This window comes from Ammospiza nelsoni, chromosome 3, assembly GCF_027579445.1.
Source record: "Ammospiza nelsoni isolate bAmmNel1 chromosome 3, bAmmNel1.pri, whole genome shotgun sequence".
NCBI lineage: Eukaryota > Metazoa > Chordata > Aves > Passeriformes > Passerellidae > Ammospiza > Ammospiza nelsoni.
In genome coordinates, this window is record NC_080635.1 from 63,812,715 (window position 1) to 63,830,858 (window position 18,144).

The 18,144-nt window shown below is 34.4% G+C and overlaps 1 protein-coding gene across 27 annotated transcripts in view; it reads left to right on the top strand.

Annotated features, from left to right (window-relative positions):
• The window catches only part of TRDN (triadin), a 225,163-nt gene that overhangs the window by 197,907 nt on the left and 9,112 nt on the right, over window positions 1–18,144 (top strand). For all 27 annotated transcript variants that reach the window (XM_059467562.1, XM_059467539.1, XM_059467542.1 and 24 more), the window contains 4 exons: window positions 1,386–1,412; window positions 2,482–2,517; window positions 2,714–2,758; window positions 3,680–3,715. In XM_059467562.1, coding sequence (XP_059323545.1) covers window positions 1,386–1,412; window positions 2,482–2,517; window positions 2,714–2,758; window positions 3,680–3,715 — 144 coding nt within the window. The remainder of the gene's footprint in view (window positions 1–1,385; window positions 1,413–2,481; window positions 2,518–2,713; window positions 2,759–3,679; window positions 3,716–18,144) is intronic.

An 18,144-nucleotide genomic window follows, 5' to 3' on the forward strand; every position in this document is an offset into this window, starting at 1 on the left:
CAACAGTCTTGCATGACTGTCCAAGGAAATAAATTAATCCTAAATTAGGGTACATGCACATAACTGGGCCCATCCAGATTCCTCAGAGAGACACTCCCTCACTTAAGAAGTGAGAGCATGAAACCCTTTCCTAGATTCAGTACCTCAGAAAAAAACCTTAGTTTTTTTCTTCTGAAAATGAAAAAAACATATTAATTATTCCATGGGTCATAATGCAGTAATGTGTCATCTTTAGGAAGCTATGAGCAAGATCATAAGCAAAAAGGTAAATATTAAAGGACTTTGGCATGTTAGCATTTAATAGCAGCAAAACTGGCCTTTTTGAATGCCAGTGGTTCCTAAGCATTGAGCACTGACATTTACAGGTCTCCTTATGGGCCAAGATTTGAGTGAAAGTTTCCTGGGATGCATTAGGGAAAATGATGCTTAATTGCTTAGTCTTCCTGTGGAAAAAGCATTGACTGAAACATTTTCACCTTCGTGTGAGCTCATGTTAATCTGAAGCCAAATCTCAGCAGGAAGAAAGTACAGAGAAAGCTCAGTCAAAGGAATACCCTTAAATGCTTTGTGATCTTATTCATTTTTTGTCCTGGTCTAACTTTTAAGAAAAGAGGCTTTTCTTTTTCTTTCAAATTGTATTCTTACATAAAAGTGGGACTAAAGAAGCAGCGATGGGTAAAAAATTATTGGATTAGAAATGACAATGTAATTAATTTCTTTGATTTAAAATGAGTGATGATGATTTATGCCAGAGAATTTCTATTTCTATTGGATTGACCACTTTTCATCAATTATTTTGGATATTATAATAGCACAGGAATATATGCTTCTCTTGTGCTAGGTGGTGTGGAAAGATTTAGTCAAAATCTCTCAAGAGACTCTATTCGTAAAAGGCAAGTCAAACTGCTAGTGTGGGAGAAACACTTAGGGGTCAATGTCAGCTATTCAAGGTCAGTGTCAGTCTTTAGATGGGAAGTGTGGATGATAAGAAAAGAGAGGTAACACTTAAGCTGAATACATTTTTTGGAAAATAGCATAGTCAGCTATAACCTTAAAGGCACACTTAAAAATGAATCTGTTTAAATATTAGCTTGCTGGAAAGCTTTGGTTGGTGCAGTGTTTGCATTTGCAGGAATTGTATGTTGTATGCTGGATTATTGTACTTCAAAGAGTGAAACTGTTAGCTTTCAGTGTGAAATTCTACATACACAGCCATTGTTAAGGCACATTTGTTTGTAAATTAATACCCTGCAGAAAAGTTGCAGATGAAAGAGATCATCTATTTAAATGGTTGCTTGCCCTGAAAAAACATGGTACTGAAATTCTTTTTCTTTTCCTTCCCTTCCCTGCCTCCTTTCTCTTCATTGCTGGTTATTTTCCTGGAGAGCCAACAGCTGAAATCCCAACATCAGGTAAATATTGCGTTTTTCCAGTATGCCTCATGGAAAGAACTAATGAACACACCAGTGTTGATTAATGCACTTTGCTCATGAGCAAGAAGCAGTGACAACATAAAGCAGCATGGGTGAAGTGACAGCCCTGCAGCTACCATAGGCTCTGCCATAGGCTCTTCTTTCCATCTGATTATGTGATTTTCACTGCTCACCTTCTGCAGCATGTTTTGGTGAGCTACACCCAGGTGGTCCTCACTGAAAGAAAGAGCTGGTGTGAATCAAGTGACACGTGCCAGAGGACACTGAAGAAAGTGTTATTACAACTGGTTGGATGATGCAAAGTGCAAATGAACCATTTGAAGGCAGCCAGCTATTTTTCTGCTGTAGTCAACAGGGAATACTGAAAAGGGCTCAGGTGCCTGAAGTGACATACTTTGCTTAATTTCAATCTGCCTTGATTGGTTGAATGGAGTCACAGACCAAATGCTTTTGCAGCTGGGGAAAAAGGATGCAGAAAAGGAAACAGCACATGCTCAAAGTGAATTTAGACTAGGAAAAACACCCCCCAATAAAATAAATCACAATCTATTGCTGCAAGACTTTTAAATTATCACATTTGGCAGTTATAAAGGTCCATCTAGCTCCATATCATGGAGATTTTTGTTTATTTATTTCTTTCAGATGTTTGAGATCACTCTGGGAAAAAGAGTAAGAAGCAAGCAATAGGCAGAGTCCTTCCCTAGTGTATTTTGGCAACAAACAAATAGGTAAATCTGGCAGTAGTTAGGGAATTGCAGAATTCAATTGCTAAAGTCCTTATCAGAATTTTCTAAACTACTCTGCAACGAGCAATATTCAAACAATTTCTAACCACTCTACACAAAGCCCAGAACTGCTAGTGCCACTAAGAGTAGCAGGCACTGTTGCAATATTACAGACACTGTAAACATGCCATGAGACACATTTACCACAGTAATTCTTCCGGGGAAATTACCAGTGAGACAATCTTTGCACAACGTACTTACTGTAAAAGCCCTGTATTTCTGATGCCTGTCACTTAATGTTATTTCTTTTCAAATCTTTCTAGCCACAAAAAAACCAAAGACAATTAAGGAAAAAGAAGGTAGGAATTTATTCTGTGTGTTCGTATATAGATTGAAGATCACAATAAAAATAGTATGAGATTGCAAATTTGCATGTTTGAGGCAACGCCTAAAATATCTGGGTTAATTCTCAAAGAATTTTACTTGAAAACTCTAGGTAAAATCTATTCAACAGTCAGTTTACCAAACTTTAACTGTTCTACTTTTTCTTTGTAGAAAAAACAACTACGAAGAAACAGCTGAAAGATGAAAAACCTAAAGGTAATAAAGGGATGAAAATCTCTGCAAACAGCAATAAAAATGCAAACATTCAGGTTTGGGGGATTTTATGGGATTAGAAAGAGGATCTTTTTTAGTCTTTCTACATACATACAAGTGAACCAAAATGATGAAATTGTACACAAATCGCCAGTAATTGAATGTCTGGTGCCTCGTTTGCGTATGAATATCGAGGATTGCTTCAGCACATGCAGTGTGGCTGCGGCGGTGCCCTGCCCGTGACCGCCCTGGCTGGCACAGCAGGGACCTGTGCAGCCCCCAGCACTCAGCCCAGGAGCAGCAGGGCCCCCCCAGTCTGCTCCTGTGCTCCCTGATCAGGGACTGCAAAGTGCATCTGCAGAGCTTGTCTGGTGCCTTAGGTCACCATCCATTCCACAAAATAACTCCAGGGATACACAATAGACCGACTTCATGACCACCCATATTCTGGCTAACCTCTTGGTCACAGCACTGCCTTGATTGTTTCCTCGCAGTAATATGCAGATAGAGAAATGCTTCCTGTTATACCTCTAAACATAATTAATAACAATACATGACAGTATCTTATTAGGTAAGTGATTGAAGGCATAAATATCCTCTCTACATTGGTTAAATGCAATGACTTGCACATAAAATTTGCACGTTTAAATCTCAAACCTTAAAGGATAGCAATAGCACTGGCGCCAGTTCCCTAAACTACTATCTAGGAGCAGTTTGCTTATATGGTTATACTGGACAGAAAATGTATCTGTTTAAATTACTTACTAGGAGAGTCAGGCTTTAAAAAAATCTGGTTTATAGAAATTCTTATCTGAGAGATGATTCCAAGAAACAAACATATTTCTTATTGAAATTTATTTCAGTATTTTCACTTGAAACTGTAGATTAATTTATTATCTATGTTTTTTTAATGTGCCCCATCAGTAAAAGAAGATCCACGACATCAAAACCTGACATCAGGTACATGATTTTTTCTTTATTGTAAAGGATTCAGGAAAGTGTTGGTTTGTTGTTTGGTTTTGTTTGGTTGGTTTTGGGTAGTTTTTTTTTTTAAGCGAGATCATGCAATATTTTCACATTTCTAATTCAAGTCTATGGAGCAAGATGTGAGACAAGCCAGGCAAATCAGGCAAATCAAATCCATAAATCTTGTTCCTGTGAAGAATGAATTGCTGAAATGGTATTGCTTTACCACCTTTCTAAATTTTTAAACATATATTTATCTGATTACCTTATAAAACAAGAGGTCTGTAATTAATATGGCAGTGCAGTGTAAAAAATTAATATTTTCTCCTCATAGAAAATATTTTCTGTAACAAAGTCACACAGGGAGAAACATGTTCAAAGTTTTTCTCCCACATTAATAAATATTGTCTCCCATCACATTCTGCCCCCACTCCACTCCAGCAAAAATGGTGAATAAAGATCAGCATGTCAGGAGAAAATCTCCCTCCATAGTGTAATCATGTTTTTACTAGTTTACCACAAAAGGAAATATGTATTCCAGATTCTTGACTAGTATAAATTAAATTAATAACTGTGACTTCAGTGGAACTGCATTAATTCATGACAGACAGGGATCAAAGTCTTTAATCTCACCTGACACAGAAAATATGAGCTACATATGAATATGGTTCTTCTTAATGCAACTTTGTAGTCTTAACCTGCTGAGGAAAGTGTTTCACTTCTAATTATCTAGATTATTTTGTTGTATATGCTTTTTTGACTTCTTTACTGTAAGTAGAATGATTTAGAGTCCTACAATCATGATATAAAATGTGTAACATATGTGCAGTTATATGTATATATTTATTTAGAAATATCTATTTATCCATATGTAGAAAGTTTAAATCATAGAAAAATAAAAAAGATACCTAAGTATAAAACAAGTGCAGAACAATCTGTTTTCAAGAAAGAGAGAGTACAAATTACATGCTAAATAAAACTTGGATTGGTTACCATGTGTATTATACAAAAATGTTTGCACACATGGCTCACTTTGTTTTATAACTACATCTACAAAAAAGAACAGCTTCACTTTTTTTTCATCCTATTTTCTTTAATCAGAAACACAGAGATATGGAGTCCATAGATATAGATATAGACTAAATAAGATTTGTATATAGACATAGATAAGATATAGACATCGATAAGATATACACTTTTATTGCTCTTGATTATTATGTTATCAACTGACAGATACAGAAGGTAGAATCCATGTTGTCAAAAGTTTATTGCTATTTACAATAACACTGAATTTTTTATAGATCAGGAAATGTTAACCATAATATATAACCACTACATCAAACCAAAGACTTTGCCAGGAGAGAAAAGAATTCTCTTATGCATCAAAATCTCAAATTTAGTGTAAAACAAAAATTTACTACAAATTTTCTCTCACTGGACTTTCTCTTGCCCACCACCCTCCTACAAAGTTTTCATCATTCAAAAACTGTGTTTCTGTGACTTTCATCTACATTACTTATGATGATTGTTTAATTCAGTTTATGTTGTCACTGGGAAATTTTTCTCAGCTGGATGTTTCTCAGATCATGAGCAGCTCTGAAAAATCAATTCTTCATAACTGGCTTTGCAAACAGAACTTACTATGTAAGTGTTCTTAAAATATTAATTTTCCACCGAAAAGAATACTTAGTTTTCTGACCATGGATAAAAGGTTTCCAGAAGAACATCAAAGTTACTCTTTTGGATGTTGCTTTTAGGTATTTGCTCAAATTGAGAATTTAAAAGTTTAGACCAAGTCCTAGGTCATGTATACTTGAATTGGAACTTGATGACTTTCACCTGTTCTGTTTGCAGATCAAGACAGTGCTTTTTCCCCAGTTCACTGAGTACTAATTTTATTTTTCTGATAAATGAAAGTAGAAAAGGATTTACATATTCTGAGCTAATCTAAAACTTTAAATGGTAAATCTTCAGTCAGCCTTCAAAAGCTGAAGAGATTCCCATGTTCTTAGATTTTGATCAGAACTCTTCAACCTTTCCCTGATATTAAAAAGCAATCAGATAAAGATTAAGCAATTTTAAAAGCTGTATATAGGTGCAAATTTAGAATGGGCCACATTTGAACAGAATTTTAAGCACTACTGTACCTGTCATAAATAATGGTGCGATGTGCAGTAGACACTAAATTTCACTCTCCTGCAGATCTGCAAGCAATTAATTAGAATGCTTTCCCCTTCTTTTTCCTCCCCTAAATGTCACAGTTGACACCTGTACTGAGGCTGAAATTTACCAACAGCAAAAAAAAAAGACAATTCTTGGAACTTCATTTTTATTTCTATCTTATAACAAATGTGTTTGAAAGCACACACAAGCAGGTTTTTTGACTCTTGGAATGAAATTTAAGGAGAGTAAAAATTCAGCTCTCTAGTGAGGATTATCTACCATAATCTTTATATGAACAGCTGTACACTTCTACATGTTGAATTTTTTTTCAAGGCTAACATCAGAAAAAGAAAATCTAAATAGACCAAAAGTTCATTATATTTATCCTAATTACCTTCCAACTGCTCTCTTGAATGAAAACTGTGGAACTAATGTATATTGCATTTATAATACAGTGAGTTGAAGGGGTTGACGTTTTTACTGCCCACAGATGTGCAAATGTGGCAGAAATAAAGAGAGGCTGCATTGCAAGAGCATGAAAAGTGAGAATTCATTAAACTGATACTATTCCCACATGTTTGGTTTGGTTTTTATTTTAATTAGAATAGAGTGTGGATTACTCTCAAGGTCAAGTGAAACCAAACCAGTCATGATAACTTCCTTGTAGATGTGTCATAAATAGACTTACATAATTTGTGCATCTACCCTCATACATTATTAGAGGTTTGAAACTTAATGTGGGAACTGTTATACTTACTGTTTACTTGAAGAACTTGTACTTCTGTGAAAACTGAAATCAGCATTAAGCAGAGTTGGAACACTGTTTATATGAACACACTATGCAAGAAGGAAAGATGGAAGGAAAAGCACCTCACCTAGATTTTTCACTAATTTCTGCAATGATAGAGATTCTCAAATACAATATATATTCTCAAATAGTTTCTAGAATAAAGAGCAATCATTTCATCATACTATCAATATATATTCAATGCTACATATTAATCACCACATGAAAATCTCAGGAACTGCTGGGGGCAAATTCATTATATGCCTTAAAACCATGTGGGAATTGGTTTATTACTGAAGTTGTTTCAGTCCTTTGCACTGAATGTATTCAGTGCAGTAATATATTTTCCAAAGTTAAGATGACTTCCAAGTCTGGAAAAGCAGAAAGTTTTATTTGGTGTGAGGTTTGATATGACAGCCATTTGGGAGACTATGAAGGAGGTTTCCTCAGTGCAGAGAGAATGTAAACTTGTCAGCAGTGCAATGCGTGAGATTTTTCCCATATATAATTATTTTGAAAGAGAGTAAGATGGCTTCATTTTTTTCCTTTGTTCTGGAGCATTTGAATACCTTGGAGTAAAACATGATCTTTTTCATCATCCTGAAGTAGCAAGTTTTGTCAAATTCATTAGGCACAAGCATTGGTAATATTCTATAATACAGAAGCATTGAACGACTTTAAAAAACAATGTGCAGTGGTCAAAAGAGAAGGCAAAAACTTTGCAGCGCAGGTAGCTCTCACCTATAGACAGGTGATGAGCTGCAGATGCTATATTCTCTGCTCTCCTTGCCACCCAGTCTCTGTGTCTCAGATATTTGATGGTTCTGATATACTCTCAGGAGTTTCTTCCAAAAATTCAGCAGCATGAACTTGTACTCTACTGACTAGAATTTAATCAGCAGAATTCAGCAATAAATCACTAATATTTATGATGTTGTTTTCTGGACATAAGAAAGTCTGCTGTTTGCTAGAATATCCTTAGAAGGAACTGACACTCTGAGAAGTTTCAGAATTTCTTGTAAAAACTCTGTTCTCATTTATTTACAAGACCTGTATTTCTGTAGATTATTCTTATTAAGATTTTCATCACACTCCAGTACAAGAATTCAGCAATAGAGCGGGATGAATTGTGCACTAGGCCTGCTTGCAGGAGAGTCCATGTAGAACATCCTCCATTCTGTGGATATACACGAATGTCCCAACATTTCACGTTGGTCAGAATTGTGAGGACCGGGCCTGTATATGTAGGCCTTCCAGCAACTTGCTATTAGTCATTCCATTATCCTGAAGCTGGCTTTTAAGCAAATACTTGGAGACTAAATCTTATCAGACTTGTCTAAATGAAGACATGGAGGAATACTGCCCATTTAGAAGATGCATATGTTTAGAGAGCACAGTTAAACAGTGCTAAATGCTGGAGTGGTCATTTATTAAGAAATAAGGTGACCCTGATTTAATTTCATTTAACCTACTGTGGAATTTTCACTGAGGCTGCTTTAATTTTGAATGAGCATCTGCACAACATTTTATATGGACTAATTAATCTCTTTTTAATTTACCTTGAAATAATCTTGCTTATTTTTTCTATGCAGAAAAGACATCCAAGGGGGAAATTTCAGCCATATTTTGGTAACTAGCTAAAATAAAAACTTTAGGATCTGTCCTGAAACTAAATGTCACTGGAAAATTTCTAATAGATTGCAATAAGTTTGGAAACTCAAAATCTATAAAGACGCGCCAAAAGGAGAACTAAATATTGGGTTTTATGTTAACAATGAATTTATAAACAGCCTCTCAGCATAGTGAGATTATAAATTAAATTATGAATTACAGAAATTCTATTTAAATGTCCAAAGGTTTAAGTTTTTGCTTTCAAAACAAAACAATTTCACAGTGAGAATCTACAAGCACTTTGGGTTCATGTTATTTTTCCCACAGGAGCTTCTTCAACATCCATCCCTTGCTCTGAATTAATCTTTTTTACTTTTGACTATATTTTGTAATTTAATTACCTTATCTAGAATTTATTTATTGTCTAGATTTATAGAATTGGGAATTACTGAGATTGAATCTCAATTCCTATCTGCCAGACATGTTTTGAGTACGACCAAGTCCCTTCATCAGACCCTTGACAAAATGCAGCTGTAGGTACTTTGCTTTTAAAATGATAGAGACAATGATAGTTTCTTTATACCTTTGTAGTCATTGTGCAGCCTCTAAGGGGTTAAGATGATACTCTTTCACAGCCCTCTTCAACTGGAAAGCCTCAGTTTTACAGCTTCTATTTTCCAGGAGGGCACTAGGGCCTCTGAGTTACAAAATAATGTAGGTGGAGTGCAAGCTGCTTGTTCCTCTCGATTTTGCACAATTTCAGATCCATCAATACAAGAGTCATTGGTACCTGAGGTTAATAGAAAAGACATCTATTTGATAGGTCTGTTTCTGTTTCAGAAACCTCTTTATGTAAAATACTTCAGAATAATTACCAGGTGAAATAATTTCCAGATTAATTTTTGTGCTCTCAGGCACACCCAGTAGTGTATGGAGATGGCTCATGTGGCTCATGCATATGCACAGCACTAAGTTTAATATTTGGAGAGCTCTGCAGTGTACAATGGAGAGATTTTTCCTGGTGTCTTTGAGGATCTGCTTGGTGAACATGACTTCAAATGTGGGAACTGGTACTCAACCTAAATCTTGATCAAAGTGGCTGAAGTCCACCCTAAGTCCTGGTGCACAAACAGTATTAGACCTCTCCCATTACACTTGATAATGTGCCCCATGAGCTAGGAGTGCTTTTCTATATTAAAATATTATGAAAAAAAGTTCTACCAGAGAATACACCAAGTGAAAACTCACAGAGAGCAACCCTGTAAATAAGGGACATTTGGAAAAAAAGTTAATTGTAGGATAAGCAAAATTTTAAAATGCACAAAGTAATCAAACCTGTGTTTTATTACAATTAACTCATTAATTGATTCCTTCTTATGTTAATCCCAAAATTTATTTGTCTAGCAAATTATTAAAGAAATACCTGTGTTTTCTATAAATGCAGGCCAGACTGGTGAAACTAAACATACAAGCCTATGGGAAAAGAAGAACCACTATGCAAAAAATTATTATTTTGCACACTGGTTTAGGTCCAGTAGAGAGAAGTTGTTTTGCTTAGATTTGAAAAATGAACCCAATTAGTAATGTTATTTATGCCTGTTTAACAATGAGTTCATTCTTTTTGCTTTAACTGGGTCAAAACATTTTTTTAAAACTAAGCTAAAAGGCTCCAAACACTTCTAAATATATATAAAATTTATTTCAAGACAAATGAAGCAAAAATATATCCATATAAGTCTCTGAACAATTTTGCCACAAACAGAATATAAATGTTTAGTATCTTAGTGAACATTGTTATGTTCATTTTGCCCTTTAGTTTGACTGGCATATCTTCTTAAATCACATTGCAAGAAAAGTGAAAAAATTACATATTATGTATTCCCATTACATACTTTGTGGAAGTAAAGTTATATACAAAATGTAATTCTTCAGCAGTTTTCCAAGTCAGAGATTATTTATCTTTGTTTCAGATAAATGGCCATTTCTTCAAATCCCTCTTCAGCTTTAGGAAAGTAATTGCTGTCATATTTTTTCATCAGCATAGGTTTTGTTTTTAAAAAAATTATCAGCTGAAACCAGGCTTCCTGATATTGGAGTGAGTTCATGTTTCCAGACTATCATCAGTATAGTGAAATCCAGTGGAAAAATCCCAATTATGTGATACAATTTTTAAATCAGTGGCAGCAGATGTTTTGAAATATTTTAAGAAGACAGCCTACAGTTTCTTCCTGTCTTTCCTTATTCCCAGAACTGTGCAAATTCAGGATGAAGATATTCTAAATTAGCTCCATTTTTCATTGTGAGTAGCACGCAGGCACAGATCTGATCTTTTCTAATCTTAAGCACTTAGAAAAGAGCATATTTTCTCCATGGTAAATCAGAGAGGAACTTCTCATCTGAAGGGTTACTCATCCCTTCAGAATCTGAATTGCATCCCAGCTTTATGTCACATGGCTAGAGCTAAATCCAGAAGGTAATGCCTCCAGTGCCTGTTGTTAAGCACAGTGAATTTGGTTCTACCTGGGTTTGCCAGCAGTTCAAGTTTATCAGATAGTTCAACACTGTCTCTTTACTGAGTTTTAATTGTCATAAAAGAAGTCCTGCTATTCCCAGCAGAGGAATTGTTATTGAGGAAGACAAGTGTGGAAACATAATGCTACACAAAATCCTAAAATCCCCCAAACCTTTATTTAATAAAGATTTCAGTTAGAATGATAACTGAAATGAAATCACTTGCATCATTCAAACACCAACTTCCCTTTCATTAGCTGCTTAACTGCCTTATCATACACTGTTTCCCTCCCCTCCTCTCCTTTCTCTTCTCCTCTCCTTCCCTCCTTTCTCTATCCCATGTCTTTACAGTGAAATAAATATATGGTATTAACATCCAGTTACTTGGTATACATTCTTATTAACATAAAAAGATCCCTGACTGTTTATTCCTTCTTCTTTGGTTTTATCCTTTTTTGTGCACATAAATTTGTTTGTATATAAAATTTAAACCAATCTTTAAATGTGAATTACAGTTATTTAAAAACAATTATTTACTTGTGATATGTTGAAATTACATTAGTTGAATGTACTGGACATAGGAATAAGTTGACAGAGACAATGCCATGTCAACATGCCTAAATTTCCTGTCCAGTACACAATGTCCTACCATGACACTGTCAGTAATTTTTGAGCAATAGCAAGAGAATCCAATTCAATTTTGCTGCCCACCAAAACCACTGTACTATTATTATTATTATTGTTGCACTGTGAAAGTTCAATAACTTCTGGTCCTTCTTATATATAATTTTTTGAATGATTCATCCATTTGCTCCTATGTTTCAGTAATAAAACAAATCACGCCAGCACAGGACTCCTTTGAAAACTCAATGCTAGCAAAATTGTCAAGCCTGTGTGCTCTGATTATTGCTATGCTTTGTTGGAAATGTCTGCATTGTCACATACGTGTTGCACTGTTACATCTTGCATGGTTTTACTGTCTAACAAAAAGAATTTTTTTAATGACTCTTGGGGGAATGTCACTTTGGGGATGTTCACACATTTACGGGAGAATTACGTGGTTTGCGTGCAGTGACCGTAACATGGAATGTAACAATAGTCCATAAATATACAGCTCATTTATCCATTTAGCCTTCTTACTAGACAAGGCAAAAGCCAGTTAACAAAATACAATTTTTTTTTCCTTAAATGGTTGTTAGATGTAATCTATCACACTCAAGTTAAAGACAGAAATAATAAATTCACCTCCTATTGCAAAATCGGTTTTCTTAGAACAAAGATCACATTCACTGAGCTTTGTTGTTATGTTTCAAAAAGAGCACTGACTTTGACAAGTGACAGATCATAACTGTTCTTAACCATTTCTGTTCCTTTAATCTTATATATATTTTTATATATGGTGATATTTTCCCCTCTAATGACATAAACTATAATGAGAGTGCCTTTCTAGTGCAATTGATTAGATACATTTTCATAATATTTTATACTAAGATAGTGTTATTAGAGACATGTACTACTGACTTTGTAGTTATACTATTTTTTTTCCACATTGAAGCACTGATAAAGGCAGATTTCTTTTGTGTATTCAGCAAAATTTGGGGACAAACTGGGACCACAGACACTCCACATTATGGAGCAATCTTCTGGGTTGTTTTTTTCTCACTTTTGAGCATTTTTTGTGAGAAAAGGCATATTAACTCCTATAGAATAAATCTATTTTACCTTCTCCAGACCTTTCTGCAGAGGTCCCCTAATATGAATTCTCATGGCTATAATAACAATGTTATTGCTAGTATTTAATTCTGCTCCTCAAACATCTTTAGCCCTTTTTCATTAAATAACTTATTATCTGACAAACCCCTTGATAAAACAGATATGAAAACTTGGACAGTCTCTGCAAAGATATGCAATTAATTGCATTGCATCACAGACACTTTGAAAGGAGCTTTGGGAGCTACTTTCCAAATGTTCTTCATTTTCTTTTGTTATTCAAGACACAAAATTAGATGCAAGATAAGTATCCTCATGGTATAATTGCTTTTTGTTTCCTGTCTATATATTTTCTGTACAATGCTAGAAAAATGTCATTTGAAGAGGATGTTTTTAGATATATAGAATGGACTTAAAGTGGTAGTCATATTTCTTGTTTATTTGTAATGGACATATAAATGTTTTCTCCTCTTCTTTTTCCCATCCTTCTTCCCATTAAGCATTGTAATTTCTGAGAATGACAGTAGTATGACTGTATAGCATGATCAATAAGGAAGGAGTGGAAAAAAATTTATTAAAAAATAAATAATATGATTTTTGACCCAAATATGTTGAATAGCAGGTATCTATGGGCCATGTTTGTTGTGAACCTAAGAAAACAGTATTTAGTCTCCTGCAGAGGCCCTCAGCATTCAGCTTTTCTATTGAAGAAATAAAATGCAATTAAATGTGATTAAACTAAGACGTAATTAAAAGTTGCACAGGCCCACTAAGCAAAGAGACTTACAGTCTTCTTTTTAACAAGTGTGAAGGCAAAAATTTGTGATATTTTAAAAGATTCCATATGATTTTCCTTTCCTATCTGTCCTGTGCTTTGTCTGGTCACTTTGTCATACTGTAATGTTACTGAAATATTACATAACAGGGCTGAAATAGACAGGAAAAGAAGGGGAGAAAGGGGGAACTCCTTGCTTCTATTCCTGACCCTTTAGTAAGCGAAAAACATCTTTGGTTACCAAGTCATTGCAACAAAATTTTTTGCTTCTGTGTGGTTCAGTTTTGATTGCTGAAATTTGTTTGCACTTCAAGTGCATTCCTGAGAAGCACTCACAAGTAAATGAATGTAGCTGTTAAAGTTTTTCTTTTATTTGCAATTACTTACCAAATAGTAGTTTCTAATGCTATAATTGTCTGAATTTTTGTGTTTTTTGAATTGTTTATTTCTATTAGGACAGCCTCTGAGTGAAGAAATTGGATTCAAACTAGAAAAAAATTGTCACACATTCTCTGTAATTTTCCCTTAATAACCAAACTGCTATTGCCTAAGAGAGTTTTCTTTTTAATGAATATTTAATTTGGTGACTTGCATTAAAAACAGCTATCGCCTTATAGAAAGGAGAATTTAATCACTGTAATACATAAACAGGAACACCTTTATACTCTTTAGGATTATTAAATTTTATTATAGGATGCTTTCCTCCTTTCTGCTAAAGAACTGAAAACACCAGGACAGTGCGCTTGCAATATTTCTTTAACCCAGCCCTCACATTTCTTGAACCCAGCCCTCTATGTAACATGCATATCATTTAGAGATCAAGAGCAGAAATAAGCTCCATTTGTATACTTCATTGGGTAACTGTGGAAGGTACTTAGTAATTCCACTATACAAACCCTAAACAACTTCACATACTCCTTGAATCCGGGGGTTTCTGTTTGTTTCTTTTCTTTCTAGAACTCATTGTGGCTGTTCTCTCTCTGACTGATTTCCATCCTGGCAAAAATTACTTAAAGGAATGTGTCTTTTTTCTTTTTCCTTTTTTCTTTTTTCTTTTTTATTTTTTATTTTTTCTTTTTTCTTTTTTTTCTTTTTTCTTTTTTCTTTTTTTTTTTTTTTCTTTTTTTTTTTTTTTTTTTTTTTGAGAAAGTTCCTGAATATCCCTTCCTCCAGCCTTTTAGAAATTAATTCATCTTAGGTACCAGATGTCCTCATATAAGAGCACCAGTTCTAATGTCTTAAAAAAGCATTATGACACTTTTCCAGTATTGACATTTTTGTTTCCTCAGTAGCACTCAAAAGGGGAATTTAAGTAATTATATTAATTCTCATAAACTACATCCTAAACTATAGTCCACATATAAGGCTTTTTTATTTTTCTTCCTGCTTAAGCTGATAACAATATCTATTTAATATGTCTACTGTTAAACCACATTTTTCTCCTACTGTTATTCCTTTTTTCTTTTTGGTAACATTTACTCTGAAGACATGAGACAATACATTCAAAGTGAGAACCCTCTGCAGTTTAAAAGGCACATTCTGCATTCATATTGAATGTGGGAATTGCAAAAGCAGTGTGGGATGTATTTGTATTCTTATTTGCATGCCAAAATTCAAATAGTTCTCTTGACTATGGTTTGTATCATAACACTGTTGCAGACACAGTAGCAAAGATATCATTATTTTCTGAATGAATTTCTTATCTGCATGTTTTGTAGCTGAGGTTTGCTAGATAAAGCAGCCTAAGAAGGGTAACATGAAACAGAAATTGCAAAGAAGCCATAATAAAAAGTGTAATACTGAAACTGTTTCATCCTGTATAGATTTACTATATGGACAGCTGATTTTGTTTTACCTAAAAGTTTGAATATGATAGAGAAAACAGTTCAATTTTTAAAATGTATAGAATTCATTGGCCATAAATAAAAGAAACATGAGATACTTGCTACAAAATATGGAAACTTGCAGTATGTCTGTTTCTAAGCTCTGATTGTTTAATTAGCTAAAATAGAAAAGATCCATTCCATCATGGAATGATGATGAAATTTGCTTTTTTAAGTGAGTAGTTTTGCACTGGGAGAATTAATAAGACACAATCTACAAAGACAGTATGGGAAAAAGACTTTTTTAATAGTTTGACTATTTCCAAAACCTGAAAATTACATCTTTCTCTACCTACATTTGGAAGCATAACACCTTGCTTATCAAACCTTATTCTCTTATAAGTGTAGCCACTAGATCCACATACTCTACAACATATCAAAATAGTTCAATCTTTTACCAAGTGAATCTGTTTAAGTTTTAAAACACATGTAAACATTGCCTTAGTATCAGGATAAACTCCTTAAACATTGTGCCTTTAGTTTGTCTAACTCTCACAAGAACATTTGAAGAAAATGGGGACTTTTCAGAATGAAATATTTTGGATTAATTCCAAGGAAATCCAATTAAAAATTATTAATACAAACTTTTTTTTTTATATTTGTAGATTGTTGAAAAAAAACACAAAAGTTTTTTCCAAAGCTCTTGGGTTGAGATAAAGATAGTTTAATAGAAGCCACATGCTCAAGCAAAGCAAAGCAAAGCAAGGAACTCATTCACTCCTTTCCACAGACAAGCTCCTTTCCATTCAACCATCTGAAGGAAAATAGAGCTCCATCATGCATGATTATTGCTTGGGAAAACAAATACCATTACTCCAAATGTCCTCCTCTTCTTTCCTCCCCCAGCTGTTTCTGCTGAGCAGGATGCCATATGATCTGGAATTTCCCTGTGGAATTATCCCTCTGGAATTATCCCTGCACTGTTGGGGTGGGGTGAAAGGCAGGAAGGCCTCGATTGAGTTAATCCTGCTCAGCAGGAACTAAACCATTCCTGAATTATCAACACTTTTTCCAGAAGGAATCCAAAACATTGTCCTATACTACCTACTACAGAGGAAACAAAACCTATCCCAGCCAAAACCAGCACATCCTGGAAGAAGCATGACTGTTTTTTTCCTCCTTACCTTAAAACCTGTTTTACATATCCTGCCTTTTCTAGTTCCTTGTTCTTGTTCCTGTCCCATTTGCACTCTTTATCCTATCTTGGTTTTACTCTTCAGGCAGGGAAATAAACAAAACACCCTGTTGTTTGGTGAGGGTTTTGGGGAGTTTTGGTTTTATTTATATATACCTTTTGAGGGTATTTGGTGATCTATGCAGAAAAAAACCCCAATATATATATATATAGCCTGCAGCCAAATTCAACACTGAAAGTTTCACAAACTGGAAACTAATTATGTTAGTCTTATGAAAATAACGGGAAAATTTAACAAAATTCATTACTACTATCCCTATTTCTCCTGCGGTTCCTCTTTATGCAACATTTTTCTGATGTTTTCTAAAGATAGATGGTAAGTAATAGGCTCTATAAACATTTGAATATCACTTCACCATTTTGAAATCAACATGAGTACATACCAGCCAAAAAACTCTGGTATCACTTCACAACCACTGCAGATAGAAATAACTCAACAAAGCATTAACATTCCAAATAAAAAAATATACAGTGATATTTGCATTACACATTCCAAGTAAACATGATTCCTAGACAATATTTTTCAAATTAATTCATTTCCATCTCTTTTTTTTTTCCCAATTTAGAATTTTGGGCCACATAATTATTTTGTAGCTGCTGGCTGAGTTGCAAAAATCCTTAAGTTTGCCCTTTCCCTTCGTCTTCACGAATGTAGTGGCAAGAGATTGCACATGAGGTTTTCAAATGAAAGATTGCAGCAGTTATTTCTACTAGTGGTTTTAGAATAATTATCAAGTAACACTTCTGGAAAACACTGTGGTGTCAGGCATGCTATAATTGCAATACATAAATAACCTAACCATGTTAAAAATGCTTGCAAGTATATAGCTGTGTATGTTACTCTTTTACAGAACTTTGCAAATACAGGTGAAGAAAAAAGAGGTGCATTTTTGCATTCTGATAACATGTAAAACACAGGGGGTAATAACTTTTTTACCCACAAAATATTTATTTGTATTTATTTGGGCTAGAAAGTGCATGGTGCCCTACTTGTCTTCTTCATGAAGAAGATTGTAATTGACTTTTCTTATTTTCATTTTTGTATCCATAAAAGAAATCCACAGAAATAGTTTCCTTTTAACAGTAAAAGGTGAATTTTTAATTGGCATTTTTCTTCCTTTAAGGAATTTCTCTTTGTCAATCTTGCATCCATTGTGATTAAATTTTAGGGGATTTTGTGTTTGTGGGATTTTTTTGAAAGATCTGCTTGGAAAATCTCTGACTAAGTATTTTGGTAGATTGTTGAAAAAAAACAATCGAAAAAAAACCGATTTTAATCATAGTGGGTTTTGTGGCAATACATTGTTTTTAGTTAATTTTATTCATAAAAGTTTTCTTAGCTCAAGAATGGAGTAAGTCTATTTGTTGAAATTATGTCTCAGAAGCTTTCTAGTTCTGCCCAAGTGTGTACATAGAAAGGTCAGTGGTGGAGGACTTAGCACATTCACCCAGTCTGTGGCTTGTCAAGCCTCACAGGAGAACCTTGGTCCTACACATTTGGGCTGTGAACTCTAATCAGGGGAGTTGCTTTATCTCTGTTTTCTAAAAAAAGCTGAGATCCATCTCACGGAGAAACAGAAACACTGAGAATTTGGGGGGAAAAAATACATTCTAAGACTTAGTAAAAAAAAGTAAGTCATTAGATCCAGAAGGATCTAATTTCCAATTTTATTTTAAAGTGGGTTTTCAGACAAAAAAGACAACCTTTGCATGAGTCAGGCAAGAAAACCACAGAGGATAATTCCACTGGGTGGAATATACCAGCATTTCTGACACACTGCTCTGTTT